The 23782-nt window shown below is 34.7% G+C and overlaps 1 protein-coding gene and 1 long non-coding RNA gene across 2 annotated transcripts in view; one reads left to right on the plus strand and one right to left on the minus strand.

Annotated features, from left to right (window-relative positions):
- LOC116420151 overlaps positions 1-15549 on the plus strand; it is a 71547-nt gene extending 55998 nt beyond the window's left edge. The window contains exons 4-5 of the long non-coding RNA XR_004230427.1: positions 2028-2118; positions 15354-15549. This is a non-coding gene — a long non-coding RNA (uncharacterized LOC116420151). The remainder of the gene's footprint in view (positions 1-2027; positions 2119-15353) is intronic.
- Positions 1-23260, minus strand: part of TXNDC8 (thioredoxin domain containing 8) — a 36922-nt gene extending 13662 nt beyond the window's left edge. The window contains exons 1-4 of the mRNA XM_031944081.1: positions 23126-23260; positions 19905-20009; positions 7856-7915; positions 4556-4621 (exon numbers count right to left, since the gene is read on the minus strand). Coding sequence (XP_031799941.1) covers positions 4556-4621; positions 7856-7915; positions 19905-20009; positions 23126-23146 — 252 coding nt within the window. The 5' untranslated portion in view covers positions 23147-23260. The remainder of the gene's footprint in view (positions 1-4555; positions 4622-7855; positions 7916-19904; positions 20010-23125) is intronic.
- Positions 23261-23782: the final 522 nt, after the last annotated feature.

Here is a 23782-nt window from a genome sequence, read left to right on the forward strand (position 1 = left end):
GGGCATGCATAGTTAGTAGGCACAACCTAGATGAAGATCCAACAAAAGAAACTGTAAATAAGTGGTCAGGATAACCAGAGAGGAGCAAAGCCAAGGGTGATTGAAAGCTTCAAAAGCCACAAAGAGGTCAAGAAGGATGAGGACTGATAAAACACCATTAGATTTGGCAATGTGAGATCATTGATAGCTTTGGAGGAAACTGTTTTGTTGAATGATGATCTAGGAAGCTAGAAGATGAACTTTATCCATCTGGGCCAAATGATGGGATAGGGGGAAATTCAGATTAGCCACTTAACTACCTTAGAAAAACAATGTGATACAGTGGGGGGGGGGGGGGAGGGGAGAAGAAAAAAAAATGAGTGCTTTATTTGGAATCAGAAGATTTGAGTTTAAATCTCAACTCTGTCCCTTAGGACTTGTGTATTATCTTGAGCTTGGATAAATTATGTGCTCTAAGTCTTAGATTCTCTGTTTGTTCAATGCAGAGGTTGGATTACATATCCTTTAAGTTCTTACCAACTCTAAATATATGATGCTATGCATCTTGGGAAGCTGGGTGGTATCTTGGATAAAGTGCTAGGTGGAGTCAGGAAGACCTAAGTTCAAATGTTGCCTCAGACACTAGCAGTTTCACTGTAGGTAAATCATTTAACCTCTGTCAGTTCCCTCATTTGTAAAATGAAGATCATAATAGTACCTTGCTCCCAGATTGTTGTGAAGATTAAATGAAATATTTGTAAAGCATATTGCAAGCCTTAAAAGTTCTATGAACATATTTGCTTTTATTATATAAATATGTGTCTGTGAAAATACTGAATAACTAAGCACTATAGCCACCTTCTACAAAGACCAACTGCATGGGCAATATAGAGAGCCATTCTGAATACCTCATCTTCCACTCTCAGTTTCATCCTTTGAGTGTCTTGTAAGTCAGTCCCATAATTATAATGCCATCTTGATTATATTTCACTTTTTATTTTGACAATGAGCTGCATTCTTGTTGCCCCAACCAGGAAACTATTCTTGAGAAATTGGACAATAGGCTTATAAAAAGCATGGCTATTACACTCTCAGAAGATTAAGTTAAACTAGATTCTTTTGACTTAACTACAACCTCAAAAATAAATAAAAACCTATCACTTTTTGTGGGATTATTTTGCCCAGCAATATGGAAGAGATGCTGGAACTATCATTGTTTCTCATTTTTCCTAAATTCTGCTCATCAAAACTATCCTTGGGTTGTGAAGAAAGCTTCCCAATTTTTTTTTCCTACTTGGGCAAAAGATAGGAAGAAACCCATTACTATCATGATGCACATGGGAAGAAGATGGGCATAGAGCTGGGTCTATTTTCCATTCCTCTTAACACTAAAATAATACAGAGATTGCGAGGAATCTCATGATCCTAGATTTAGAGTTGGAAGTGTTCTTAGAACCATGAAATCCAATCCTCATATTTACAGATGAGAAGTCTCTGAAGCCCAGAGAATAAAGGATATGTCCACTACTACAGATTTCACAAAGTGTCTGAAGTAGGATTTAAACATCCCACTATAGGGGTTTATAGGCACCACACCACAAAGGCAGGGAGTATGAGGTCTAAGTTGAAGGGAGAAACAACCATCTGGAGGACTTAGAACTATTTCCTGATTTCTTCAGAAGTACTAATAATTTCACATGATTATCAATAGTAGACAAGATAGCATGGTTAGCTTTGGAGTCAGAAAGACCTAAGTTTAGGTCTAACTTGTGACACATATTGAATATGTGATATTAGGCAAGTCACTTAACTTCAGTCAAAGCTCTAAAACCATAAATGAGTAAGAATTGCTTATCTGTATTGATAGGAAATTTTCCCCAATACCATTGAAATTGAACATATGGATTCCATTACTGCACTACTACATTTTCAGTTCACCATGACATTATCTCCAGTCACTGATTCCTCATACCAATGGTTTGTGGAAATATGCTTGGTCTGTGATACATCCCCATCTAATCTTTTCCTCTCTTCTTATTTATACTCAGGAAGATCCCCAAACCTAAATTGGCTCCTAGGAGCACCAAGTTATGAGAACACATGTGAGAACAGATATGGAGAGGAGGAAGATAGCTATTGGTAAGTGGATTGTGAGGAGAAAAGGAAAATTTTGAATAATTTTGTTATTAAGCATCTGTGACCCATATTTTCCTAGGTTATTCCTAAATTCTCCCTTGGAACCCAAGTTCCCCATGCCACCATTTTATATCTCTTATGACATGTAGCACAGTGTTTTATACATAGCAGAGGCAGTCATTAAATGTTTGTTGGATGAATGAAGAGTTGTTCTCATAGTATGATACATAAAACAAATCTCTCTGTAAGAAGTACAAACACAAAACTACTTAAGATTCTTCTCCTAGTGTAATTCTTCTCCTAGTCCTTTAAACCACTCTGGGTTGTGTACCCAGCTCTCTTCTCTTTTCTTGCTATGTTTCATATTTAGAACTGGATTGGGCTTTCAAGGCCAGTAGTCCTGTACCTTTTTTGCAGAAGAGGAAATTGTGACTCAGAGTAGTTGTGGCTTACGCAGGGTCATATGAATACTAGAACCCAGGTCCCCCAGATTCCAAGATTAGCACTCTCTCCATTGTTGTCACTTAGGTGTCATAATGCCATGCTTGCTGCCCTTTAGAGATCTTCCTATCTGCTCACTGATGACCTCCCTGTGATTGATTCTAAAGTCTACATCTTTGACCCTAATGTCTTCTATAGTAAAGTGCTACCAAGATGTACTGCTGACATTTCAAAATAAGTATGTGTGAAATCAAACTTGTTATCTTCCTATGGCTTGTCTTTCCTTCCACTTTCCCTCTTTATGGTGCTACCATACTAATTTCTGGTCATCCAATCCTACAGCCTCATATTCCCTCACTTCCCTGACCTATATTCAATTAATTGCCACCTGTAAATGTTTTTCCTCCAGAACATCTGGAGGATAATGAATATCTGGGCTTTTGAATATCAGAACTCTCTTTACACCCACAGTGTCCTATTGAGATAGGGCTTTCATAATCTCTTACTTGGATTATTGTTGTAATTAGTCTCTCTGTACTCTGTTCCATTCCATCCTAGTCTATCTTCGAGACAGAGGCCAAACTCTGCTTAAAAAAAAACAAAACAAAACAACCCAAATGTTTCCTTATTGCTTCTAGGACAAAGTAGCAGGCAATATAAGGAAATATTTTTGGGTAGAGTTATATTTGAGCTAGGCAGTGAATACTTAGGCAGTGGCAGCCTACCCAACTAAATATATCCACAAGACTGGTCTTGCAAAGAGGAGAATTGTATCCTGAAAAGTAAACATGACTAAAACTATCCCTTTGCTATAGTAAACCAGGGCCAAAACACCCTTTGGGCACTATGCCTTCTACCCCCCAAATCAGCTTGTAACGTCTTCTACTATAACCACTGAAACTAGGCATCTTCTAATTTCTATTTCTTCAGCAGGTACAATTATCCCATCTATTTCTTGATTTTCCATAATGTCACTTAAGAGTGAAACTGTGAAATGATGTAGAAATTATGGAAGATATTCAGATTGATAAGAGAAGTATTTAATTCACCTGTTAGTAGTGAATCAATTTCAAATCAGTTCAACAAATTGTTATTAACCATCTACTAAATACTAAAAAGCATAGCCTGGGGTATAGAGAACTGGCATTGTTACCAGAAGAATTTACATTCAAATCTTGTCTCTAAAATCTGTTGTATGTGTGGCCCTGGGCAGATCACTTAACTTTTTTTGCCTCAATTTCCTCACTTATAAGTAAGCTAGAAAAGAAAATAGTAATATACAATGGCATGGTATAAATTGCAAAAAATTTGAGAATTTTCATTGGTAGAAGGTATTTTTTAATAGGGAGCTCCCTATCTCTACTTCAGGTCCAGTCAAAAAACAAAAGCAAAACCTTCTCAGCAATATGCTAGGTGGCTGATGACACTGAAGTAGGAAAGTAAGCATTCCCTTCCCTTGAGTTTACATCCTATTTTAGGAAAGCAACTGGTATTCTGATAAGCAAATGTACAATCTATGCAAAGTGATTGGCAGGTTATATCAATAATGAATTCAGTTTTGTGTCATTTGCAGGTTTGAATAACACTTCTGTAATACAATAAGGTTAAACTAAGTTTTGTTCAGTAAGTTACCAATTACCACTTAACAGTTCACATTTACATGGTGTTTTAAGCTTTGCAAAGTTTAAACAACCTCATAATAACTCTGAAAAATAGTAGTATAATCACTATTATTCCAGGTTTACAATTAAGAAAACTGAGACTTAGAGAAGTCCCATGACAATATAAATTCAAGTAATTCCCAAGTGTCAGAATAAACCACTCCATATTTGAATGACTTTTCTCTACTGATCAGTTAATTTATCAAAATAGTGAAGATTGTTTCATCAACAACCAGCATACACTAAATCATTTTTAGACTGTTATTAAAGAAAAATGATTGGCTTACTTATTATCCTGCCATGATCATAATATAATTACTATCAGTTACTGCTGATACCTTTTGGGATTCTTTATACATCTGAAACGTGGGCATGGATTTGACTTGACAAGAAGTGGCCACCTCCTACGAAAGAGAAAAAAAAATGGTGGATGTCAATCAATAATGTATATCTCCTCTATAACAGAGTATCCTATCTTTCAGATTACTCTTTACTATATCATACTGAATGCCCTGAAGTAATCATGAATTACTGCCTATAGGAGTGTATTCTATTGGTGGGCTTAAACTTATTTCTTTTGACAAGAAGCAGGGCCCTGTGACAAATTTTCCTACCCTCCAATAATTCCTTGCAGCTTGACAACCAAGAAATTGTGCCAGTCCCATATGAATGCTTCAGGCATTCAGCAAACTCTTTCCACATGATAGGGTTAATAATGGGAGAAGCAATTAGGAGGAGAGACAGAGAGTTCCATTCTATCCAACCTTGTTTTCTGGGATATACCTCACATAGCCTTGAAATTAGTAAGAGATAAGAAACAATTAAGATAGCTCTAGAGTGCATTCAAATTTGATAATAGTAAAAATTCATAGAAGATATATATTTTTTCTCATTTGATCTTTACAGCCCCTCTCTGAAGTAGGTAGCACAACTGTTATTGTTCCTTCCCATTTTATAGTTATACGAAATTGAGACTCAGAGTTTCTATTGAGCCAACACTGAGCAGTTTTGATGGGTGAAAAACAGATTCAACATTTTATATAAGAATGACAAACTTGTTTACTTCAAAAAAGCAAGACAAATCCCATTCAAATTTGTGGATTTATGTTGGTTCAAAAATTGAATTTGGAATGTGGGACATTTAAAAAAATTATATCTTACTCTAATTACAAACTTAATTCTCTTCTACAAAAAACAAACCTAAGTTTATGTTCAGCAGAGTTTTTAAAAAAATCACAAAAAACGGGCATTGAGGTGGTACAGCAGATAGATCATTGTAGATAGAGTCAGGAGAACTTGAGTTCTAATGCCAGCTCAGATATTTACTAACTGTAACCCTGGGCAAGCCTCCAAAAAACAAAACAAAACAAAACAAAAATAAGTAAGTAAATAAATAAATAATGGAAAATTATCAGGAATGCTCAGTGAGGTAAAAGAGAAAATTGGCCTCAAAGGCAAGAAGATAGTCTACTTGTGGTGTATGGGGATATATGGTATAACATCCAAATTGACATGTACATGCATGAGAATTTGAAGAGAAAGAACTGGATACTAACAATTGTAGGTATTAAAAGACAACTCTTGACCTGAGACTTGGAAAGAAGCCAGGGATTTTAAGAAGTGGAAAAGATAAAGAGATGGGAGTATAATCCAAGGTTGCAGGACAGGCTTGATGCAGAAGATGGAATACCCATCACAGCTATCAGGAAGCTTTGACTGGAATGAGAGTATATGAAGTAGGGGGGGTCATAAAATGAAACTGAAATGTTAAGTGGGACCCAGATTGTGTAGGGCTTTAAATTCAGGTATTCTATCCTAGAGGAAATATAAATATTAATACTTAACAAATGCCAAACACTATTCTAAGCTTTAGGGATAGAAAAAGGGCAACCCCCCCCCCCCCCCCAAAAAAAAAAAACTAAACTAAAAAGCAAAGTACAAAAAAACATGTTTCATGTTCTCCTGGACTCTAACTAGTAAGACAATATGAAGACAACCAAAGAACAAATTATGTGAAGGATAAATTGGGAATTATAAACAGAGGAAAGGCACTAAAATTAGATTAAGAAAGGCTTCTTATAGATTGTAGGATATTACAGCAAAATGATCCTTGAGGGCAGGGATGCTTTTTTTGGTTTGTATTTGTAACTTTTGTGCCTAATACAAAATATTGTTGAAATGAACTGAAATTTCATCATGTTAGCAACTGGAGACATTAAACCAAATAAAGTCATCAGAAGAGAATATTTTATATTTCATTTCAAATGGCTAAGAGAGAATGCTGCTAGAACCTCAGTCTGACTGATAGTATTTGATTTGGCTGACTTGAAGAGAAATAAGATATTTCCAATGAATTGTTGGCATTGTTGGAAGAAGCTTGAAATATGGTCATCTTTCTGCATCTTATGTTAGTGACTTTGAGAGACTTCAAATTGTTTCACAATCTCAATTAATGAATCACAGATGATGAGTCAACATACTTTCACAAAACGTACTTGATTCTTTTGTTTTGAGAGAATAATCTACTGTAAATAACTGATCAAAATTTTTTTCTAGCTAAAATTAATGAATATTAAGTAGGATATTTTGTAAAGAAATTGTATAACATTGAGATTTTCCCATGGTTCTCTAATATTATATTTTTGGTGAGAAGATAACAGTAGCTTTTTTTCATGGACAAGAATTAAAAAAAGAGTTAAGGAATTTTGAAAAAATCTTCAAAATTGTATAAAATACAATTAGCAAATGTCCCTTTCCCTTTCTTTCCTTCCATTTCACTGTTCCCCATAGGGCAGGAAGTAGTAAAAAAAATTTTTGTCTTTGTTGAAATGTCTTAGGATGTATAGAAGTATATAATATATAGTAAAATATGAGGCAGCATAGTCTTGCAGATAGAGAGCTAGTATTAGAATCCAGAAGATCAGATTTAAAGACCTGCCTCTGATACATAAAGCCAACTATGTAACTCTGGGCAAATAACTTAATGCTCCAAGCAACTCAGTAGGACTAGATGTTTTGGAGAAGATGCCAATCTTCCTTGATAGAGGGAGGATCCTCATCTATGAAATCACATTGGTAAGGAAGGCGGTTATCCTTATATAGTATAGCATATATGCAAGCACTATAAGAAGTTTTCATTATAGTTTGATAAAGAATGAACTAAAACATTTCCTTGCAATTAAATTACTAACTGAACTCACTTCTTACAGGTAAATGTGTTTAATCTAGTTAGACTATAACAAGCAGTTAGGTGTTTAGGAGAAAATGAATAGGCGGAGGTGGTAAAACATAAGAACTGTCTTCAAGTATCTGAAGGGTTATTGGGCAGAACTGTGAGGAAAAAGTACAAGTTGCAAAGATGCAATTCAGGCTTAGCAAGGGAAATCATTTCTTAACAAAACTTTTTAAAAATCCCGAAGTATAATTGATCTTTTCCCCCAGTGGAGGTCTTTAAGAAAAAGATGAATGACTACTGGATGGGTATATAGAAGAGATGCTTTTTTACCTTTGGATTGGACCACACCTGTGATCCTCCCAATTCTAAAATTCTGTGGATTTATAATATATAAGGCAAGGCATTCAGCATACTTTATAAATGGACCTTATTTTAGAAGAGGGGCAGGGATTAAATGTCTTACCGCTGCAGCATCCACATCCACATTGGCAAATATTACATTTTCATATCTCATAGCCATTTCCTTAAAAATGAAATGGAAGAATCCATAATTAGTACACTGTATATTTATAGTAACAAATATCAGAGGTGTTAAGAGGAACTTTTTAGCATCAATCAAATGATCTTAGATTTAATCAATAGTCAATAAGCATTTATTAAGTCCCTATATATGCCATGTACTGTACCAAGCTCTAGAGATATAAAAACAGGCAAAAGATGGTTCTTGCCCTTAAAGAGCTTACAATCTACTATGCATAACTGATATTTTAGTGCTATCTAGTTGGACAGATTTCCTAGGAATAACATAGCTCTCACAGGGCACTATTAAGATACACTGAACTTCTAAACCAAAGTGTCATTCAAGTATGTGCTCAAGGTCTAGAGTGGATATCAAGGAATCTGGATAAAAGTTCTGACAGCACTACCAGTTAGCTAACTTGAACCTACATGAATCTCTCTTTACAAATGGTATCCTATAGAGTGTCATCCCTGAAGTAAGGAGGACCTGAGTTCAAATCTGGTCTTAACACTTCCTAGCTGTGTGACCCTGGGCAAGTCACTGAACCCCAATTGCCTCAGAGGGGAAAAGGTATAATAGTGTCCTTTGACACTATTGTCTCTACTATTCCTTTTGATGATTTGCCATATAAAACCATTTGTCATATTAAAAATTTTTGCCATAAATCTTGCATTGTGATATATTAGGATGTCTTGCTTCTCTAATGAGATTATAAGGTTGCATTTGCCATACTATATGTTAGAGAGATTTTGTATATCTTGTGGTATCTGTTGTAGCACTAGGTGTCCAATCCTACAGCTGCTCTAGTGCAGCATGCCAAGGAGGGAACCCCACCCTTACCACTGAGAAGAAAGAGACAGATAGACTTAATCAGGAAGTAGTCAGCTTATCCACACATTTCCTATCTTATATTAATTCCTTCAGTTTAAATAGCCATTTTTGTACCCACTTTTATATTTGCCATTTAGCCCCTTGGATTTTGGTGCATTTGAGAAGCTTTGATTCTGACACAGCTTGACTTTTGATTTATACTGGTTAAGTTTCAGACGCTGTACTTCTTTTTCTAGTAGAGGATTTCTAAGACCTCAACAACTGCCCTAATCAGTAGGACAAAACCCTAATTTCTTGCCCACCCCTTCTCTCCACTAGGCACAGTAGGTGCTAAATCAATGTGTGTTGAATTGAATGATGGAGTCCTGTTTCCTTGATAAATAAATTGGTATAATATTGACATGTATTTTCTTCTTTTTATGTTTTAATATTGTCTTTTCCCACACTGTTGTTACTTCCCAATATTCTCCCCTCCTTCTTCCAACACACAGACCCAGAAGCTAACCTTGTAACAAAGTTAAATAAAACAGACCATGACCATATTAATCGTGCTCTACTTCTAGAGCCTACCACCTCTCTATTGAGGGAAGGGGACTATATTTCATTGTTAGTCCTCTAAAACAATGAATTCTATCATGAATCTGAATTGTGCATTCCATATATTTCATATATGATTCTCTAAGTTTGATTTACTTCAGTTTGCATTAGTTTATACAAATATTTCCAAATTTATATGAACTACTCATATTCATTATTTCTTAGGGTACAATGATATTCTATTCATACACATTTATTTCAATCAGTCCCCAATCAATGGATAGCTGATGTGCTAATAGCTTTTTTGCTAACACAAAAACATCTCACGTTGTTCAAAGATTTTCAAGTCTCAGGGATAATAGGTTTTTTGGTTTATGATAGATTTTAGTATATACATTGACCTTGTAATTTAAAAACAAAAGCAAAAACAAGCCTCTCCCAACTTAATGAGAACTGTGCTTGTAATGAGGTTCTGATCTTCTGAAGCAATTCTCGAAAACAGATCTCTAAGTGGCTGCTGATGGGTAGAGAATACTATGGGGAGGGAGAATCTGAAATAATAAGATAAGAATTATCCCATGTGATCAATATGGGTTAAAATTCCAATTTAATGGTGTTAGCTTTCCCAAATATTAACTTTCTCTTCCTTGTCAAATACCATGTTAATTATACTATAAATGGTATTATCCTTAAAAATACTTTAAAATAATTCCATTGTTGACAAATTACTACTGAGAAAGCAAATACAATATTAAGGTTGACATCATCTGTTAAAAAATTCACAGAAAATCAGGGAAATTGCACCATCCAATCTCCCATGCCTTAAGGATCTTGAATAATAGGGTTGCATCATATTTAGGGGAATAGATTTTACTTCATGGTCAATGAGATGGATGGGAAAAGCTTTTTAAAAAATTAAACAGAGGAGGCTGGCTTTCTGAAAGGGAACATTTAGCTCCTACTAAGTTCAATTAAAAAAAGTCAAATTGAATCAGCAAGCACTTAAGGGCCTGGGACCTAGCCAACATAGATTTTTTCCCCCTTGACAAATCATCTAGAAAATTCATGTGTCATAAAGGAAATATTGTCCATTAAACTTTTCTTCTTTTGACCAACATCAAGGCTTGTAGCATTGCTCTTTTTCAGTCTCTTAGTAGTCACAGCAAGAGCCTCAGGAGTGTCTTCTATTTAAAATGGATGGTTGCCCAGCAACCTAGTAAGGACAGCTGTGGCACCTGTCTACAGAGTCCAAAGTAGATCAGAGGATATTGTGTTTTGTTTTTAAAAATCATAATTGTTTTACAATGTCCTGCTTTATACATTCATATAAACCACTTTATCTCCCTTCAGTTTTTTCTGGCCACCACCAGCCTAATTCAGGCTGAACTGAATATTAGACTGAAGTTAATTGATATTTTTTGTTTCTTATATTACCATAATTATCACAATTATTCCTTTCCCTCCTGGAAGATCATCTCACATAATAATGTTTTAGAGGGGAAAAAAGTCAGTTGATTGATACATTGAAAAAACCTGAAAATGTACAACGCATAACAACTACAGACTTCCCACTTTCATTAAAGGGTAGGTTAAGAACAATATTTTTTATTATTATTATTAAAGCTTTTTATTTTCAAAACATATGCATGGATAATTTTTCAACATTGATCCTTGCAAAACCTTGTGTTCCAAATTTTCTCCCCTTCCCCCCTCCAGCCTCCCCTAGATAGTAAACAATCCAATATATGTTAAACATGTTAAAATAGATATTAAATCCAATATATGCATACATATTTATACAATCATCTTGCTATATAAGAAAAATCAGATCAAAAAGGGAAAAAATGAGAAAGAAAAGCAAACAATGAGGAAAAGAGTAAAAATTCCATGTTGTGATCCACCCTCAGTTCCCACAGTCTTCTCTCTGGGTATAAATGACTTTCTTCATCACAAGATCATTGAAACTAGCCTGTATCATCTCATTGTTGAAAAGAGCCATGTCCATCCGAATTCATCATTGTATAATCTTGTTGCTATGTACAATGATCTTGTTCTGCTCATTTCTCTTAGCATCAGTTCATGTAAGTCTTTCCAGGTTTCTCTGAAATCATCCTGCTGATCATTTCTTAGAGAGCAATAATATTCCAGTATATTCATATACCATAACTTATTCAGCCATTCTCCAACTGATGGGCATCCACTCAGTTTCCACTACAGAAAGGGCTGCCACAAACATTTTTGCTCATGTGGGTTCCTTTCCCTCCTTTTAAAATCTCTTTGGGATATAAGCCCAATAGAAACACTGCTGGATCAAGGGTAATGCACATTTTGACAGCCCTTTGAGCATAGGAACAATATTCTTTTAATCGGTCTTTCAAGTGGTTTCTTATTTATTGTTTCTCTTTGGCATTTAAAGCTCTTCACAGTTAAGCTCCAGCCTATCCTTTCAGGCAGATCAACACATTTCTCTTCCATTCCATATATTCCAGTCAAATTGTCTTAAAGTTTAAGAAGCCCTGAAAATAGGACCTATAAGAAGTCTTTCCTAATTTTACCTGATGTTAGTGTCTCCCTTCTAAATTATTATTTATTTGCATATAGTTTGAATCTAATTATATGTTTACATACTCTACTTCCAGTAGAGTGTTAGTCTGGTTAGGGAAAGGTATCATGAAGGCTTAGCAAGAATCTATAGAGCAGAGACTGGTCTAGACTAAGACTTTTTAAACATTTCCCATTTGTGATCCCTTTTTGCCCAAGAAATTTTTATGCTTCTCGTGATAAATAGGTATATAAAATAAGTACATAAATCAAACATTTATTGATAAGAAATTATAATTTGGTAACTCCCACCTTCAGTTATGAGACTCCATATGGGGTCACAAATCACAATTTATTTTTTTTCTTTTAAATTTAAAAAAATTTCAATAGTAATTTATTTTTCCAATTAAGGAGAGTTTTCAAAATTTATTTTTATAAGATTTTTAGTTCCAAACTTTTTTCTTCCTCTTTTCCTTATCTCTCCCCTCCCTATGACAGCAAGCAATCTGATATAAGTTATACATGCACAATCCTTTTTAACATATTTCCATATTAATCATGTTAGGAAAGAAAAATCAGAACAAAAGGGAAAAAAACACAAGAAAAAAAAACAAAAAGCAAAGTAAAATGGTATGGATTTGGTTTCTATAGTTCTCTTTTTGGATATTTATGGTATTTTCTATTCCAAGTCTATTGGAATTGTCCTGGATCACTGAATTGCTGAAAAGAAACAAGTCTATTAAAGTTGGTCATTACACAATACTGTTGTTACTGTGTACAATGTTCTCCTGATTCTGCTCATTTCACTCAGCATCAGTTCATGTAAGTTTTTCCAGAATTTTCTGAAATTATTTTTGAAATCATGTCCTTTTATTGCTATTTCCACAATGCTTCATATTCAACAGTTTCAGGGTGAAAAATAAAAATATTGGCAAGTAATTTTTACAATAGCTATAGTTGAGAATTCATGAAGATTTTTGCAGTATGAAGTGTCTTCCTGTTTGAAGACACTTCTCTGTGAAGAGTTCAATTCCCATACAACTTTATTTAAATTGAGTACATCTCCTTTATTTGTTAAAATTACAAAAAGAGTCGTTTGGTTTAAAAACATCTAAAATAGAATTTTAAATATGATAATAGTATTAAGATTCAACTTTGGATTTTTTTAAACAAATTATGTGAAGAGAAGTACTATATTTACAGAAAGTTATCCACATATTTATGTACCTAGAAGTACAAACAGAAAAGTTAAGACTGAAAAGACTTAACAATTAAACATATTTGCTGAATATCTCAAAAGTAATTCTCTTTAAAAGATCTTTTTCTCCCTTATCTTCTTAAAAATGAAGGATGTTTAAGATCCTCCTTCATTCATCCTAAGAGCCTCATTGGGAGCCAGGTAATATTTTAGGTGTCCCATATCTGCAATTTTATACTCTACAACAAGTGGTATATCTGCAGACATACTAAGCGTTACTGTAAAAGAAAGTAGAGTGGCTTTGGTAAAGAAATGTAGGTATTGAAATGCAAAGGTTAACTGAACTGGCTCATTCATTTCTATTGTAGGTAGTTTCAGTCTTTTTAAACTTGTTTTTCTCCTGTTTCTCACTTTCTAATTCCTTCCTCTTTGATTAAGATTTCCCTGGGGGCTTGACATCAAAACCATTGTATTTTCTTCCTTTGCTGTGAAATTTACATTTCACCAGCTTCAGTCTGCCCCAGGTTACTTCTAGAATGACACAATTATCTCCAGATGAGTGCTAGATTTTCCCCTTAAGGATTAATGAAATGTCACACAGCCACAAACATTTCTTGCCCCACTTATCTCTCTCTTGTTTAGTTCTCGGGCAGAGCTATATTGAGTTCACAGTGGTGCCATGTTAGTTTCTCATTCAGACCAAGCTTTTACCTTTTGATTTTCTGGGATTAGGAGAGAGAGTAGACTGCTTAAATTGGCTCTGGTAGCTGTAACTTTTTGTTGGGCAGTGGGCGAGATGCTGCTAAGTGAGCATGTTAGAAGTAAGGAATTAGTCTTCTCTGTTAGTTCACTGGATTTTTATCACATTGCAATTCTTGGTATGCTAATCTCTGAAGACAGCTGAGATTTGTCTCATACATAATTTTTTATATTGGAGAGATTTAAAGGGTCATGAAGACAGGAGAAAATATATACTACCCTATCTTTATGATCACATGACCCCAAATTACCTATGACACAATCAATGTGAAATATTCAGTAGGCAATTAGATTAGAACTAGAGCTTGGGGGAAAAAAGGACTAGGCAAGGCTAGTTATATCAATCTGTGACTATTCTACATAGAGATTTTAATTGAAGAGAACAGAACCTAGGACAAGATTTAGGGTATGCTTACAGTTAATGGGTGTGATCTGGATGATAGTGCTCAGAAAAGAAGACTTAGAAGATATAGTCAGGTAGCTAAGAGGGAAATCAGAAGAGAGTAAGTGGCACTACAATCTGGAGAGGAGAATGTATAGAGAAGGAAAGGTGATCAGCAGACAAGACAATAAGAATAAAATGATATTATTCAATTTGGCAATTAAAAGATCATTGGAAACAACAAATGTTGGAAGGGATGTGGAAAAATTGAGACAATGCAGTCTTGGAAGAGTTGTGAATTAATCCAACCATTATGAAGAGTAATTTGAAACAGGTGGTCAATAAAAAAGCAGTAAGGTAGTCATGATCAAATGCTATCATTAAAATGCAAAAAAACCTAGGTTCATATATACTCCCTCTAATACATGGATAAATTCTCTCTGGGACTCAGGTTTCTCATTTGTAAAATGAGGGGTCTCAACTATATGACTCCAAGGTCCCTTTATCTTTAAATCTATGGTCCTATAAAAATCATATACAGAGACAGTTAGATGGTGAAGTGGATAGAGCACTAGCCCTGAAGTCAGGAGGACCTGAGTTCAAATCTGTATTAGACACTTAACACTTCTAGCCGTATGACCTTGAGCAAGTCACTTGACCCCAATTACCTCAGCCAAAAAAAAAGTCATATACATTTATATTACATTTTCAAGTTTGCAAAACACTTTATCTATGCTATCTCATTTAACTCTTACAATAATCTTATGAGATTATGTAATGATCAACTGTGATGGACTTTGTTCTTTTCAACAATGAGGTGATTCAAGGCAATTCCAATAGACTTATGATGGAAAGTACTATATGCATCCAGAAAGAAAAACTTATGGAGAATGAATGTGGATCAAAACATAGTATTTTCACCTTTTGTTGTTATGGTTTTTTTTCTTTCTCATACTTTTTTTTCCTTTTGATCAGATTTTTCTTGCATAGCATGAATATGGAAGTATGTTTAGAAGAATTGCACATGTTTAACCTATATCAGATTACTTGCTATGGGGGGGGGATGAAAAATTTGAAACACATGGTTTTGCAAAGGTGAATGTTGAATATTTTCTTTTCATTTATTTGGAAAAATAAAAAGCTATTAAAAATAATCTTGTGAAGTGGGTGCTAAAAATATCCTTACTTTACAGGTGAAGAAACCGAAGTCAGGAAACATTAAGTGATTGGCTAGGGCCATATAACCAGTAAGTACAGAGTTTGCATTTGAGTTCTTCTCAATTCCAAATCTATCCTAGCACAGATTAGTTTATAATTCTTTTTTCTTCTAAATTCTTATAATTCTTTATAGCGTGTGGATCCTAAGTTTTTACATTCTTTTCTCCAAATCAACACCTTTTAATCTTTTAAAAAAAAATGTATTTTGATAACTATTTCAGTATAATCAGTTCCCTTTGTAACAGACTATATTCCATTTTATATATTTAAAAACATTACTCTGAGGAGTTCGCAGGTTTCATCAGACTGCTGAAAGGGTCCTATGAGACAAAAATGGTTAAGAACTCTTACTCCAAAGCTTTCTCCTGGGACTATTGGGAAGAATACTGTTGATACTGTTGCATTCCAAATCAATTACTCTTTTCCTTGTCCTCCCAGGCCTAGCTTCTTTTTCATTACTCTATTTATAAAGATCAAGGGTGGTCTTTTTAATGAAGAAGTACAGAGACGTGTGGACCATATGGACCATTTCTCTAAAATGGCATCCTGTCCAAAGAGGGACTGTGAAACACAAATTTCCCCAGAGACAGGAACTTGTCTATCTGTATCAGCTTTCCCAATTAACATACCACAAAGCACATTGATTGGTTCCTAATGGGGAGGAGCAGTTCTTTTAGCAATCTGAATACTCTGTAGGGAAATATTTCAGAGCTTGGTTTTTTCACTGAAGTTGCAGTGCACCTGGCCCTTTGGAGATACTTTGTGTTCTAGGAAGCAAGTTACCTTGCAGCTGCCTCTTATAAGCTGGTTCTGTAACCAAATAACCCATAGATGAAAGTAGAGAATAACTGCCTGTGGCAATCAGTACATTAGTATATCTCCCTGATATGACAGAATTTTAGGACAAGTAAGCCTCTTGAAAAATCATTTAAGAAATTATATATTTAAAAATATTCTGTACCTTTATCAGCAAAAAAAATTGGGGGCATGCACTCCCCAATATACATATGTATTTATAAGCTATAATATATATATATGAACAATTATGCCAATATGTTATGTACATTATATTAAAAATACAAAATGGTTTGGATAGAGAGAGCCAAAAAAGATTTAGGTTCAGTTCCTGCCTCTGACATTTTTAGGTAGTTGTTGTGTGACCTTTCACAAGTCACAACCTCTCAGTACTCTAAGTAATTCTCTTAAGATTATATGTTTCAAAGAGAGTGCAAATATACATTGTTGAGGGAATTTCCTCACTTGGGAGTTTGCAGTGAAATTATAAATCTAACCTCTATCCCTAAAAAAACATACAACACAAAGTAGATATTTAAAAGGATGAGATAAAGAGAACATAAACATTTAAAATTTTAAAATATTGTTATACAATATTTTGTTCTCACTAAAAATGTGTGTTTAAAAAAAAGAGTAAAAAAAAAAGCTCTGTGAATGAATATACTTCATTGTTGTTTTTTTTTTTGTATCATGATTTAATACTTTGTGATACACTGATTCCCAAAGATGTGGTTTTAAAAGCATTTTATTTTGATGCTTGGTTTTAATGGCTGTTCCAGGAACCATATAAAATGAAGATCCAGCTGGAAGAAGTCTATCATTAAAGAGCGTTTACTAAATCATGATAGTCATTTTTCAATTCCACCCACTCAATTTATAAAGATTTTTGTTGATATCCTACTTGTGAATTTCCATCTTCTGTGTGTGTGTGTGTGTGTGTGTCTGTGTATGTATTTATGGGGAAGAGATATGGAAGGATTGAGGCTGGTCTGGAGGGTGACTTTTTCAGGTACAGAGAAGGGAGATCCCCTCAGGGAGATGGCTGGATGCCCTAGTTTCCTGAAGGTGGATAGGCTTTGTTTCTCTCCAAACTGTGTGATGTATTTTTTGGATCTTGGAAGCAGGATTGTAGCTTTGAGAGAGTTCTGTGGTTGATTACATAAGCCACAAGTTCTCCAGTGGCACTGTTGGTAGTGGCAGTGGCAACAGCAGCAGTAGCAGTAGCTACACTTATTCCTCTCAAAATGCTAGATGCTCCAGCTCTGGTGGCCTGCTGTTATCAGTATCTGTTCTGTTCAACCTCTCCTGGTGTGGTCAGCTGCCAGCAGGCTCCCTTACTCTGTAGGTGGGGGAGGTGCAGCAAGGAATTTGTATTATCAGGAAGCATGTCCTCTTCTGATCCACCCTGGCTTTGGAAGCCCATTAAGGGCTCTTTTCCCATTTTATACCATAAGGTGAAGCACCTTCATCCTTCCCTGAGTGTGAGGCATAGGAAAAGAAGGAAAAAAGCAAACAAAAAATGGAAAATAACTTTTAACTCCTGACTGTCCCAGCTAATTTCTCCCAGGAAAACAGTATTTCACAATTTCCTTTACTCTCTAGGCCTTACCAGAAATTCTAGCAGTTTGTTTCCCAGCTGTCCAAGGGTAGGGGAGATGTTATACCTTGTCTTCTCCTGAGGGTGAGGCCCTAGAAGGAATTCAATTCCAAGAGAAGCAGGGCCCATCTGTGTCTGTTACATTTCATGGTTACTGGGATGAGGATGGTGTGCAGAACTCTGGCCAGGGAGCATACAAGGTCTGTGTGGCTAATTCAGTGGAGGCAGAAAGGGAGGATATAGATGAGGATTTTTCTAAGTGCTTTTCTTTCTGCCTCTTGTCTTGGGGAGAAATGCCCATAACTTGCTGACCTTTCATCAGACAGGCAGCTTTGTAAAGGAGAGCAACAGGCAAGTATCAGTTGTAAGCTGACTGAAACAGCTATGTTGCTCTCCTCAGTTCTAATATTTTCTTCTTTCACACCCACTTCTTTTTTTTCTTTTCTTTTTTTTTTTTTTCCTGCTGAGGCAATTGGGGTTAAGTGACTTGCTCAAGGTTACACAGCTAGGAAGTGTTAAGTGTCAGGGCTGGTGCTCTATTCACTGGGTGACCTAGATGCCTCCACACACCCATTTATTACTCCCTGGTAAACATGCACCCTACTTTGGAGTTAAAGACTGGCTCATAAAAAGAAATATGAGGATTTACCTCCCACTTTTCTTTGCTAGGGTAAGGTTTTAGGATTGGTTGGGCTTTCAATATCATAAATGTGAGACCCCACCACTTTAATATCCAGCTTGTTCAATGTGTTGCTGAATTTCACTCTACTTTTTTCAGTTGTAATCTTTGTTATAAGGGATGGCTTTTGAGTGGCGATGGTGTGGAGGGATATATTTGGAGATGAAGGGCATAAAAAAATTAAAGATTTCAATAATTAAAAAAAAAACTTATCTGGTCTATTCTGATATATTCAGGGAAGATTACTCATATTTTTCTCAAGAGAAGGATATGAAGCTGAAGTTTTAACAATCTCCAGGGAAATAAATTATATTCTTTACAACCTTTCTCTACAGTCTAATTTGTTATTTTATAGCATTTCTTTTGTGGCTTTGCTAAAGGCTTGTTGTTCTAATCTGAAGGGAAGTTCATGTAGTACCTTTACGTCTTAGATTTCTTTGCAGAAGTTTTCATTAAAAAACATTAAATTTGGAATTATTTGCCCCTGCCCATCATCAAAATGGCTAAGATACTTCAAAGTGACATGGCCTTTGACCCAGCTATCTAACTTGCTCTCTGAAGGAGTTCAAGCCAAGAAAAAAATCCCAAACCTCAAAATATTTCTAGCAGCTCTTTTTGTGATAATAAAGACCTGGAAACAAAATATATGCCTCTGTATTGGGGAATGGCTAAACAAATTGTGGCTCATTAATATATTGGAAATCCATAATAATATCAAAAATTAATTCAAAGGTATATAGGAAGACATATGAATTAATGTAAAGTAAGTAGACCCATGAAAACAATATACACAAAGGCTATAACAAAATAATAGAAAAGAAAAACAAAAAAATTAAATGCTGTGTAGTTACAATCAAACTTTACCGCACAGTATAATTTACAAAATACATCTCTTTTCCTTCTTTGCAGAAATGGGCAACCATGACTATGGAATATTGGCTTTGCTATCAGATTCAGCTGGTTTTTAAAAAAAAAAACAAAAGTAAAAGCAAAAACTTACATTGATAAAAATTTTGTTGGTTTTCTTTTCCTCTTTCATTTTTTTAAGAGATGATTTGTTGAGTAAGAGAGATATATTTGTAAGGAAATGTGAAATAAAAACAAAAAACATCAATACAAATAATAGTTTTTTTAAAAGAAATAAAGATTTTTAAAAAGGTTAATGATTTCATATTTTAATTTGGAACATGGTATATTTTATTCAGTTCTAATTAATCAATCAGAAAAGTAACAAGTGTTTGTCAAGCATTGTTCTAAGTGACAGATACAGTGCTAGATGCTGAGTATGCAAAGACAAAAATGAAAGTCTCTGCCCTTGAGCACCTTATATTTCAATTAATATAGGAAACCAAGTTCATAACAATAATATGAATTTTTCAAATTTGTGTGGCAAGGAAATATATCAAAAGTCTTTAAATACTCTAAGAATTTAGGAGAGAGATTTATGATACTTACATGAACAACAGGGCCAATTCTTTTGCATGGACCACACCATTTTGCTGAAAAATCAACGACAACAAGTTTGGAACCAGCACTCTTCAGAAAGTTCTCAAATTCATGCTGAAACAAGCATACAAATGAGAAAATGTGTTTAGTAAGTCCAGAGGAAGGGAACTTTGTTGTTCTCAGCAGTTTCAGTTGCCTAAGACTCTTTGTAGTGCCCATTTGGCTTTCTCTTAGCAAAGACACTGGAATAGTTTGTGGTTTTTTTCTATTGCTCATTTGGGAGATGAGGAAACTGAGGCAAACAGTATTAGGTGATTTGCCCAGGGTCATAGAATTAGTAAATAAATGTTTTGAGGCCAGATTTGAAGTAGGTGCTCTAATCACTGTACTACCCAGGTGCCACTAGGGAAAGAATCTTAGAGATCATCATTTTGTGAGGGCAACAAGATAATATGACTTGCCTAACATCACACAGGTAATAAACTCATTATTTTTGTACCTGTTGTCTACTTCAATAGGATGTTGTGTCTGGCACATAGTGGATGCTTAATAAATGCTTTTTGGTAGCAGAACAGGGCTTAAAAGCTGCCTCCTAATTTCTATCAAATGTATAACTCTGCCATAATTTTGCAAGAGAGAATTAATAACAAAATTCTTCCTTTCTAAAATTTTCACCGATTTCCCCATGCTTGTCAAATGTACCAACAAAGTCTAAAAAAGAACAGAGGTGGGGGAGCTAGGTGGTGCAATGGATAGAGCATCAGCCCTGAAGTCAGGAGGACCTGAGTTCAAATCTAGTCTCAGACACTTAACACTTCCTAGCTGTGTGACCCTGGGCAAGTCACTTAACCCAAATGGCCTCAGCAAAAAAAGAAAAAAGAAAAAAAAAGAACAGAGCTAATGCTTTAAGTTATTTATGTATTATCATATAAATGGAAGTTGATAAAAACCATGGACTTGAGCATTTTCCCAGGAATCATATATGTTTTAACTGAATATATGAACTTGGAGAAGAGGCATTTTAAAAAACATTTACTAAAGCCTAATGAACTTCTCCTGACTGGCATTCCTACTAAATAAATGCCCTTTGCTACAGTATTAATCAGGTTTCTTTAACTTTGATAAGTTTTGCATAGATCCAGATCCAAAAGATCTATTTGCATAGATCCATATATCTTTTGGATCTGGTCTTTTGGATGCTGACCCAGCCTAACAATGGTTCCTAGACTTATAATAAGTTAAATCATCTATGCAATTTCCCAAGGAAATCAGTAAAATGTGAAACTGAAGAAACAGAAGTTAAAAAAAAAAATAGAAGCATTGACCCTCTATTTCTTATTTCCTAGGACAGAAGCCAGTGATCTTTCAGAGATAGTATTCAAAATGTTCATGATTCACTTTTGCAAAGGAATGGAACATGATAGTTACTGGCAAATTGGTGGCACAGTGGGTAGACAGTGTACAAGGCCTAAAGTCAGAAAGACTCATTTCTCTGATTTCAAATCTGAACTCAGACACTTACTGGTTTAGGCAAGTCACTTAACCATTTTTGCCTCAAATTCTTCATCTGTAAAATGAACTAGAGAAAGAAATGGCCAACCACTTTAGCATTTTTTTTCCTAAGAAAAACTAAGATGGGATTATGAAGAGTTTAACATGAATGAAACAACTGAAAAATAACAGCAAGTATCCCTTGAAGTGGAAGAGGTAGAGGTCAGTGGCAAAATAGTTGTATTCAACGTTACCATAAGAAGATAATTTTTAGAGTTCCAAGACTAATCAACAATTGGGACTAGGATTTTGAAAATAGATCTTTAATATTTGCAACAAAAGTTGTTGAGTTCTGTCAATTAAATTTGAAAAAAAAATTTATTTATTATGGGTGATTAGGAGAGATAATTTATAATAATGGCTAAAGGACCAACCTTGGAGTTGTGAAGACCTATGTGACTAATTATAAAGCACTTTATATGCATTATCTCAGCTGGTTCTCACAACAGCCCTTCCAAGTAAGTACAATACATATTATTGTTGCCATTTGAAACTGAGACTAAGAAAAGTAATTGACTTTTCAAGTGTCATACAGTTAATTAAGTACTTTAGTCTATATTTGAACTCAGGTTTTTTTGACACCAAGTCTACTATCATACTTAAAATAACATAATAAATACTAGCTCTGTAGGCAAAAGCTAGTCATGTAACCTCTCAGTGGTTCAGGCAACTCTCTAAGACCATAGTATACAGATGAATTCTAATCTGCACAAATAAATGGATTTTCCAAACTAGGAGTTCTCATAGACCAATAAAATCACAAATCCAGATTAAAAAAAAAATTTTTTTAATGTTCTAGGCACTGAAATCACAAACAAAAAATTAGCTATTAAATACATACTGTCACAAAGTGTTTACAATTAATTAGAGATAGGAATTGGGAAGTTGAGGGTAGTGGTTGTGATTGTGGTGATGAAGGAAAAAAGATATACACCAATAACTATAATATGAAAGACTAATCCAGGAAAAGTGCTTTGAGAAATTTGAAGATAAAGGAATCACTTTTAGCTGGGGGAAACAAAAGCAAGATTTAATTTATTGAGATTGTTTATATATATATATATATATATATATATATATATATATATATGATTGCTTAACCCTTGAGCTAATGGTCAGTGGGTTATATATTTCACACAGAAGGAACCTGGGTAAAAATTAGAAAGTAGAAAAATTAGAAAATAGAAAATTACTATCTGATAACTTCCCTTTTGGATACTTTTTGGAGGAACCATTTCTTCTGTACAATCTTTCAAAAATAAACATATAGTGGAAAAAATATAGGCTCTGGGATTAGGACCCCTATTTGAATGCTGCCTTTGATTCTACCTATGTGATCCTTGGGTAAATCCTTTAAATATCCCCTGCCTCAGTTTCCTTATAGACTAAAGGAGACTACTGGACTGCATGATTTCCAAGGTTCCTGCCTGCTCTAATTTCTATAATTCTATGATGTCTGCTACATAACCAATAACTTTGAAAAAACATTTAATTCAATATAAAAATTATTTGAGAGTCTATTATGTGAAAGGCTCTGTGTCATATTTTTCCATGAGAATCACCAACTGCTGCAGTAGGAAACCATCTTTAAGTCTATCAAATTGTCTTTCTCTTTTCTCTTCTGCAAGGCACCCAAAGTAAAGGTCTTTAAGAAACAGCTGCTCAAACCAAATACTTACCATGTTCTTAATACTCTGCATAATGATTGCTAAGGGAAATAAACTGCAGGCTAAGTTTGCTCACTGCTTCCAACACTGGCAATTGTATGCTCCTTGTTAAATAGTCAGGCTTGAGGTTTCTGTGACATCACCACATACGTCATCTTAGAATCTAGAACTTCAGCGGACTTTGGATCCATTTTACTGTTTTGTTGTGACTTAGCTAATAGGGGCTCAAAGAGGGTCTTTCTATTTTAGGCTTTCTAAAGGCCCCCAGGGGGAGCCTAACTAATTTGCCTGACCAATTTTCCTAAAACCTTTCTATATCCTGGGGAAGTGAATAAATAAAAGTGAGAAAGTGGTTCATATGTCAAGGGATTCTTTGTGCAATTGAGAAATACACCCAAAGTCATAATTATAGTATGTAATACGATTTCCATGGTATTATGACTCAAACATAGATCTTCTGTAGAAGAAATCTCATTATTTTACTCAGTTGCTTAACTAAAAAGAGAACTGCTCTGATAGAGCTTTTAATTTCTCAGAAGCCATTGAATGTTAGAAAAACATGAAAGGAAGTGAACCTTATTATTATTTCCACAGACATTAGACAATGTAGTTGAAATCTGGCTCAAAATTATTAAAATGTAAACCTTCTTCTGAATTTGAAAGTATTTT

The sequence above is a fragment of the Sarcophilus harrisii genome, chromosome 1, assembly GCF_902635505.1.
Source record: "Sarcophilus harrisii chromosome 1, mSarHar1.11, whole genome shotgun sequence".
Classification (NCBI taxonomy): Eukaryota; Metazoa; Chordata; class Mammalia; order Dasyuromorphia; family Dasyuridae; genus Sarcophilus; species Sarcophilus harrisii.